This window comes from Astatotilapia calliptera, chromosome 4 (genome assembly GCF_900246225.1).
Source record: "Astatotilapia calliptera chromosome 4, fAstCal1.2, whole genome shotgun sequence".
Lineage (NCBI taxonomy): Eukaryota > Metazoa > Chordata > Actinopteri > Cichliformes > Cichlidae > Astatotilapia > Astatotilapia calliptera.
Window position 1 is genome coordinate 17418391 of NC_039305.1, and position 8932 is coordinate 17427322.

At 39.8% G+C, this 8932-nt stretch overlaps 1 protein-coding gene across 1 annotated transcript; it reads right to left on the reverse strand.

The window, feature by feature from the left end:
- Positions 1 to 272: 272 nt before the first annotated feature.
- Positions 273 to 4244, reverse strand: LOC113020888 (uncharacterized). The gene is made up of 4 exons (XM_026165181.1): positions 3944 to 4244; positions 3294 to 3650; positions 3117 to 3223; positions 273 to 2472 (listed from the first exon to the last, which is right to left on the reverse strand). The coding sequence occupies exons 1-4, from the start codon at positions 3990 to 3992 to the stop codon at positions 2254 to 2256; spliced, it is 732 nt and encodes a 243-aa protein (XP_026020966.1). The 5' UTR covers positions 3993 to 4244; the 3' UTR covers positions 273 to 2253.
- Between the last annotated feature and the right edge of the window lie 4688 nt (positions 4245 to 8932).

Here is an 8932-nt window from a genome sequence, read left to right on the forward strand (position 1 = left end):
TCTCAGGAAGGCCAGGGTTCCAGAGTACCAACTCCACGCCATTTTAATGTACATTTTTATGAGTTTAAAGAAAAAAACAAAACAAAAAAAAACAAAGGATGACTTAAAAGAAACAATTCTAAGCACTGAAAGTTATGGATTTCAGAAGAAGAGAGAATACCTTTTGTTTCTAAATCCGTAGCAGTTACATAATAACCAAATAATGGACTTTAAAATAAAAATGGAGTGCTTTATATATAAATCTATATATTAAAATTGCTTTACATGGAAAAAACAAAAACAAAAATGGTCTGAGTTTGTTTAAGAAAAAAAAAAGATGGTGAATAACATGCAAAATGCTGTATGTTTGAATCTTTATTGTGTTTTCTTAATGAGGTCCCGTCCTGACTGATTCAGGAAACATTGTGCATTAATCTCTTTCTCTCTCTCTCTCTCTCTCTCTCTGTGTCTCTCTCTCGCTCTCATTCTCCCACAGCGGGTATTAATGTTAATAATAGATGAATTTTGTTTTCTTTCTTTTTGTGGAGCATTTTTCACAGCTTGGAGGATGTTTGTAAAACGTGAGCTGGTTGTAAAAGGATCATGAAACTATGCACAAGTGTTTGGGGTGGGAGGGGTGAAGGTGGGGATTTTATGGCCTACTTGCTGTAGGTGGCTGATCTATTGCAGGGGTTTTGGGGATCCAATGTGTTTTTATTTGTTTGAGTTGTTTTGTTTTTTTCTTTGATAAAGAGGGCAGAGAGGGGTTGGAGACCTCCATCTCCAGCTTCCTCCCCCCACCCTCTGATTCAGATTGGCCTAGCGCTACATCACCATGCTGTGTATTCCTAAAAACCAATGAGCGTCTCACTCTTTAGCACTGTGGGATTCTAGCCTGTCACCCTCCAAGGGTTTTTTTTGTTGTTGTTGTTGTTTTTGTTTGTTTTTCTCCTCGGTTAAGGTTTTACAGAGGGTGGGTGGGAAAGTTATGGGATTAGGGCTGCTTTTTTTTTTTTCTTTTGTTTGAATTATTAAGTAAAAACGTCTGTACTGAGAGTTAATGAGAAGTCAGTGGCTTGTAATGTTTTGTTTTTATTTTGTTTCTCTCTGTATATCTCTTACTCCTCATAGAATGTGATTGTTAAATGACATGCACCGAAACAAATGTTTTCATGAACTATGGAGCTTCTTTCAAATATTAATAAAAATAGCATTTTTTTGTTACTTGGCTGTTAAAGCCGTCCCCTTCTCATGTATTGCTTCCACCAAGAAGGTTTAATGTGTGTTGTCCTGTCTGTAAACACGATAGCTCAAAGACTTTCCACAGAGTGTAGAGCGGGGTCGGGTTAACAGTCCATCGAGGTCTTTAAGGTCGACTCAATGATTTATTGGTCTAAAATTGACAAAAAGCCTTCTGACTCAGACACTATGATTCTTACAAGTGTGGTGTGTTATCAGCGTAAAAATTTATCGTGTAAACAGCGATGTTTAACTCATTTCTGTCATTGTGAAGAAGTTTAACCACACACTGAATCTCCCAGATGTAAGGAAAAAAAGTGCAATTTCAGCAGAACATCAGAGTTTGTGATGAAGAAATGCTGCTGTAGTTAATGGAAATGGAAGAGTAGATGGTGAAAAGACTGTTACTTTGTTTATATATTACTTAATTACTTTGGTGTAGTGTGACTGGTCATGGGGGAGGTCTTCTCTACCTGGCTGTTTCTGGCCCCCAAGCCATATAACGACACCCCTGGTATAAGGATTTAAAATGTCAGCTTGACTGCTCCTTCAAGCTCAGTAGATTTAGCTGAAGATAAAAGTGATAATAATGTTATAAAGAGCTATTTTTGTTTTGCTAACTGATAATGGTGTGCAGGAATTCTAAATGTCACATGTGACCTCTGACCTCATTTTTACTTTTCACGTCTGCCTTTCTTTCAAGTTGAGCCAAAATGAGTTACAAGTATCACTAACCATTTTTAAGTATCACCACTCAAATGTTTGATCACATATATAAAAAGGGTTTTGAACAGAGAAAAACTTCTTAAATTATGTTTAAAAAGAACAAAGTAAACTAAATGCATGTGTACAAAATACAATTTTAAAAGTGAATACTGCTCAGAGAGTGAGTCGCCTCAGTGGAGGTTCGTGCTATTTCTTCATCCTTTTGTATCCTGAATGCAAATCACCATCAGAGCGTGTGCAGCGCTTGTATTTTTGCAAAGGCGTCTGTTATTTCCTGTTACTGCTCGCAGCACCGTTGGCCCGATGGTGTCAGTCTCTCAGTTTGAGCTGTCTGGGACAGGCGTAGTAGTTGTCCTGAAGCTGTCGGATGTTTGGGTTAGCGTACACGGGGAAGTTGACTTCCTCCAGGTGCGAGGGGGCCTCGTGGTTATTCTGGGGGCCTCTGGGGCTCTGGTGCTGCTGCTTCCTGCCCATTTCCTCATAGATTGGAGCATGAGGTTGTGGTTTGCGATGAGACCTTAACTTCACCTACAACACATGTTTGGGTTTTTTTTTAGATTGTGATAGAACAAAAAGTTTCAGCTTTTGTTTTTGTAGCTTGGATGTGTCGTCTTGATTTAAAAAAATAAAATAAAAAATCCCTCGGGGGGTTTTCAGTCTGAAAATATCAAAATACTCCAGTAATCTCTCCTTTAACGCTCACTCCACCAGTACCTGATCACAGACCTTATAAATAAAGTTTGTTACTTAAAAAGGCAAATGATACTAATTACATTAGAAACTGTTCTGTCCTTGGGTTTTTCACCTTGGCTATTTTGTGCAAAACTGATGGTATTAATAATAACGCAGCAGGAAATGAAGCGTACAGTCATTTGAGGTTGTCTGGGTTGTTGAACACAGATCCTGCTGTGGTTCACCTCTAACTTGGGCTCCTGTCTGCTAATACCTTTTGCACATTTTGAGTAACGATGCTGCAGTCACACATCACACTTTATCAGAAGATTCCCTCAAAAAAAAACAGATGACTGTCAGACCAGGATCATAGCCGACACATTAATCGATAATTAGCCTCGTGTAACTCACTCGTGCAGCTGTAGCCGTTATTTTGATGGAGTTATGCAACCAAACTATCAGAGCACAGTTAAAGCTGCATCTCTGAGGTAACTACTCACACATTTCTGGATGGCCAGCCAGGTGAGGGTCAGCAGAAGAAGCCCTGCTGCTGTGAAGATGGTCCAGAGTAGAGGGGCGTAACCAGGAGAGCAGTGGCACGGCCTCCCTGCAGCACAAACAACAGTTAAATCTCAACAAGCTTGAATCCTGCACTGTGAGGTGGTGTAACCACATACCTGCCACCTCAACCAGCACGAAGGTCTTCTGAGCGCAGAGGATCATCTGATCAGAGCTGTTAGTGTCTCTGTAGCTCAGATCCCACATGTACAGCCCTGTGTCGCTCAGCTCTAAGCGAGAAATGGTCACGTTGACCTTCATGGAGCTCAGGTCTCCACGGAGCACCAGGCGAGCTCTGTGATCCGTGGCGACCGTGACCTCACCGGCCTCAGTCACGGACACCAGGGTTGTCTGGCTCTGGACACCGCGGTGGTACAGGTGGAGGCCCGTCAGGCCTCCGTGGGCCTGCCAAGGGGAGCAGGAGATCACCACAGCCTGACCCTCCGTCAGACGTTTTAAGATCACCTCTGCGTTGGCTGAAGGAGGGAATGATAGACGTTAACTCCACACGGAAATATGTCTCAACATCCCTGAGGATTAACCCTTCTGTCTATCACATGTCCAAACAGCTGGAGAAGGAGCCATCAGATTTTCCACTTTCTTTACATCTCGTTGTGGAGGTTGATTTGTTTCCCCCATCATGAGATCAAATGTTCCTTTTATTCATTACCAAGGTTTATGATTTCAAACCTTCTCTCACAAACTTTTAGTTTAAGTCTACACACACACACATTATTATTAATATGATTCAAATGTCCGTATTTCTTACCTTCGAACAGCTGAAAGAAAATAAGAATCCAGGCCGGCCTCGCCTTCATTGTCCGTTCAGTTACAGAAGCTCTGAGATCCACCGCAGCTCAGTCATAATGTGTCTTTCCTCTTTGTTTCACACTCTTGTGAGTCTCTGTGGACAGCCTCACCCTATTTATTGTTCTTCACCTCGAAGCAGGAAGACGACTTCAAAGCGAGAGCAGCTGTTAAAATCCTCCCCTTGGTCTCCGAGCTCCACGCTGAGATTTTCTGACTTGTAAAGGTTGTCACGTGCTGGGTGCACACCCCTCTGAGTAAAAAACTACAGTGAAAATGAATCCTCAACATCCTCAAGAAGTTTTTTTTTTTTAATTAGTCAAGTAAAAACAAATATAGAGTTCTAACATGCGAATCTTCTGACTGCCTCCAACAGTCAGGTTACAACATTATCAACTAAACACAGATTAAATAAGAAAACTAGTTTGTTTCTGTGTGACTGTGTGAAGTTCCTGCAGTCAGGAGGCCATGCTTGGTGGAGCAGAGTGTGGGAGGTGGTTTTATAGCTTCCTTAACACAGAAAGATCTAACATACGTAAAACAATACAGAACATAAATCTGTGAACGTTACTTACATACTCACAGGAAAATTATCTTCTGGCTTCTCCCTTCAGGGGTCACCTCAGCAGCCCTCTGCATGTCCCCCTTCACTACATAAGATAAGATAAGATAACCTTTATTAGTCCCACACGTGGGAAATTTGTTTCATTCTGAGGTCTTCCTTTTTTCCTCCTTCCTGGCAGCTTCATCTTCAACATCCAGCTGTCCCTTCTCTGCACATGCCCAAACTATTTCAGCCTCACCTCTCTAACTTTGTCTCCAAACCTGAGTTGTCCGTGTGATGTACTCATTCCTAATCCTGTCCATTATCATCACTCCCAATTAAAATCTTAACATCTTCAGCTCAGCCTCCTGTCTTTTTGTCAGTACTACTGTCTCAAAACTGTACATAATAGCAGGTCTCACTACCATCTTGTAAACCTTCCCTTTCAGTCTTGCTGCCACCCTTCTGTAACAAAATCATCCCTGACACTCGTCTCCAAGAGTTCCTTTTCATTCTCTTTACCCACACACAGAAAAATAACTTAAAACATCATGTACATGGAAATATATATGATGTGATTCATTTAATGAATTTGTTCAGTAAGTTTTTTTCAGTAAGGGCCATTCATTAGAAAGCCTCAGAAATAAAATATCACCTAAAAGTGTATGTAAATGAAACTAAAGCAAAGAAAGACAAAATAGGAATTATGTTCTATAGGACCCACACACAGCACCAGAGAACTACCTTATACATAAACAAAGAATGTAAATAATAAATCATTAGTAAAAAAGAAATATGATGCATTTTATTTGAATGCATCATATTTCTCATCTCTGGGTGTAACAGTTGACCTGTATTATATTATTCACTATCAGCTCTGCCTTTGTTAACAATGAAGGTTACTGTGCTACTGGGCCACGTGCGTAAATGCGCTCATCTCTTTTGCTTTCGGGTTTTTTTTGTTTTGTTTTGTCTCTTTGTTGCACATTGCAATATTCACACATGAACATCTAACAAACATTTCCTCAATCTCTAACATCGTTACTAAATCAGTACAGTGAAATCTGCGCACTGCTCAGATAAAGACAGCGCAAATCAGCTGATTTCTGCCCCGTTTCATGACGATCTGAGCCAGGGGCGATTTTAGCCCATTTTTGGGCTGAAGCACCCCCAAAGATTTCTTACTTTTTTGACAATATTTGCTGTTTTTGTGACACATTACTAAAAATATAAAAAGCATACAGTACGTAACATTTCAACAACAAAAGTATAGCTACCCCCCCCCCCCCCCCCCCCCCCAAAAAAAATGGTTTGTTCCAGCTCGTCTCTCCCCTACTGTGAGACGCAGCGGAGCGGAGGTGTAAGTGCCTGGCTGAAAACAGGACATGTTAGCTGCATTTAACCTGCAGTTACTCTTTATATAGTTGGGTAGGAGTCAGACCATGTTTCTGTTTAGCTGAAAACCATTACACCAGGTAACCTGCAGTGTTGAAAACGTGTTTTCCGACGATGTTTGCTACCCTACAATCCGTCCTACTCTGTAGTAGAATCAGTGACATTTGACCGTCCTGTTGCTCCCGTTGAATTTTATATAGCATATTTAAAATGTAAAACTTAAAATTGTCCGTAGCCTGGTGTTGTTACCACTGTCCTGTTTGAAATGGATACTAACTAGCTAACTGACTGAATGCCCATTAACATTATAACTCCTGGTGTGTGTGTGTGTGTGTGTGTGTGTGTGTGTGTGTGTGTGTGTGTGTGTGTGTGTGTGTGTGTGTGTGTACAGAGAGACAGCCAGGTTCATAATGGATATAAGGAAGTTTTTTTCAAAAAAAGGAGCAACATTCAGGTAAAAGTGTACCTGTGTACCAAATGATCCGTCAATAAAAGATAATGTTGGATCAGTGTTTCAATATTTATATCTTTTATTAGATGTTCATGTGGTTTGGTTATTTGCCTTTTGGTTGAAAGTACACTGAAAGAGGACTTTTTGTTAGCGATCTTAATAGTATTTTTTTCATATTAATTTAATTTTTTCATCTAATTGAATACAATCTATTTGTGTATGATTGTCAGTCCAAAGAGGGAGAGAGGAAAGAGGGGAACATGAGAAAGTACAAGGTCAGGAAGAGCCAGGTAAGAAAACAGACAGGGAACAGTGACAGGCACAACAGAAACTGTTTAAACTGACAAAGAAAAAAAAATTTACTCACACAATCAGGAAGTTGTGTTCTCCCTATATTAAAGCTGCTATACAGAATCTGCTAAACAAACTGGGTTGAAACATTTTGACCCTCTTTAACAACATTCCAACATAACATTATCATTGATTTGGGAGATTAAAATTAATGATATATTTTTATGTGGTTCAGCCACAACTCTACTAAAACCTCAGCCAGTAATAGGTAGGCCAACTTTTGGACCGTCCAGTCGTCTGTATGACTGCCACAGTACATACATCACATTTGCACACTATCAGAAAGTGCCAAACAGCCCTGGTGGAGTGAGGAGCTGTAAAGAGAAGCAGATGCTCTGTTTATATTCTAAAAATGTTTTAAGCTTGTTTCAAAGATTCTGTACTACAGCTTTAAATGTTTTCCAATAGCACACATACACTTATCAGTGTTTCTCAAACTTTTTACAGTGTGTACCACCTGAGAAAATGTCAAGCTCTCCCAAGTACCACTATGAAAGCATGAAACTCATAAATCTTACAACACAAAATTAGTATTATTAAATTAGTCAAATTAGTGTCTGCAGTAAAGATTTTTCATACATTGTATACATTCTACCACAGGCAAAGTTGCCTCCATTTTTATTTTTTTTTATTAATATTTTGTAATAATTTATTCTGTTTTGGGAGTATTTTTGTATGTATCTGTATTATATTATACATACTCATTAAAAGTGAATCTCTGTCCAAAAATGCACTCAGTTTACTTTTTACTCACTATGAGCATCATTCATTATTCTCCCCCAGTAATTAAGGTTAGGATGTGTATTTTTTTCTATTCCAATCCATTCATCTTTTGCAGCATTTAAATAAACTTTATCAGATTTGATGGTTTTGTTACAGACTTTTCAAAATTTGGGGATTAAATTGTGTTAAAATGTACAGTAACAAAAACAGTGATGTTGTGTTTTGTGACGAGGATCCAGGCACAGAGAGACTTGATGAATTTAAGAATCTTATGATTTAATAAAGAAATTTGCAGACTTGCACAAAGATGGTAAAATTATGATGACTGATAACAGAGACGAAGACAACAGATGACGAGGACAGGGAGGAACAGGGGTTTAAATGCACCAAGGAGACAGTCATAGAGAACTTGGGACAACTGGAGACATTTAAGGATGCAGGGACTGACAGAGACAGGGAAGACGTGTAAAGTTTATTTTGCCTGGCTGGGCAGCTCTCTGGGTGCTCAGCACCCCCAAAGCTCTAATCCTAGAATCGCACCTGATCTGAGCAGTGTCGTCGTTGAGCATCAGTGAGTGGGCATCAGCTCTAAACACTCATCGTGAACACTGAAGAAGAGTTTCACGACAGAGCCATGTGGGCACCTCGCTCACAGCTTTGAGCCACTCATCCAATGTGCCAGTTACGCGCTCGTTCGCTCCCTCTCAGTAGGGGAGACCGGGGATAGTTGTAACATTTTTGACATTTCTGTCTGTAAATTGGAGCTCTTTTAAGGTAGTGGATTCAAAATGTAATGCAAAGTATTTACATGTCTCTGCTATTAAATAGTGCAGTTATTTTCTCTGCAGCACAATTACCCATTGCATGGTATGGTCTCAAACACGAAGAGTGAAATGTTACAATTAACCCCATAGTCTGGGTTAGTTGTAACATATCCTGGGGTGAAATGTAACACAATGAAATAAGGGTACTAACAAAACATTAACATGTAATCTTTGTTTATTCAACACATGAATGCACTTACATCCATTTATGTAGCTCTGTGTGTGTGTGACAGAATGCAGAAATCTAGCTTTTGAACATATTCCAACCCCCCAAAAAAGACAAATTATGGAATTTTCTGCAACTGAATATTTCATTAATTTTGGTTGGTCTTCCTTGAGTTTGGCCTCATTGGCTCAGTGGGCATTATAACCTACAACTCTTGCACCAATTTTGAACATAACAATGAAGCTGAAAAAATGTAGTTGTTCACCAGCATCGCAATTCCATTACTTTTTATCATGGCTTACCTTGGTGTGGTTTGCAAAGTGCTTCAGAAAGATGAGGAAATCTGTTTCTTGCACCCATTCTGACTTATTTCCACTACCAGTACTTCCTACTGGTCCATCTCTGACACAGTGGTCTGCATAATGTATGTGTGGGAACACAAACAGTGGAGGAATTGTGTTGCCAATGGCATTACCGCATATACAAATGCGACCAGT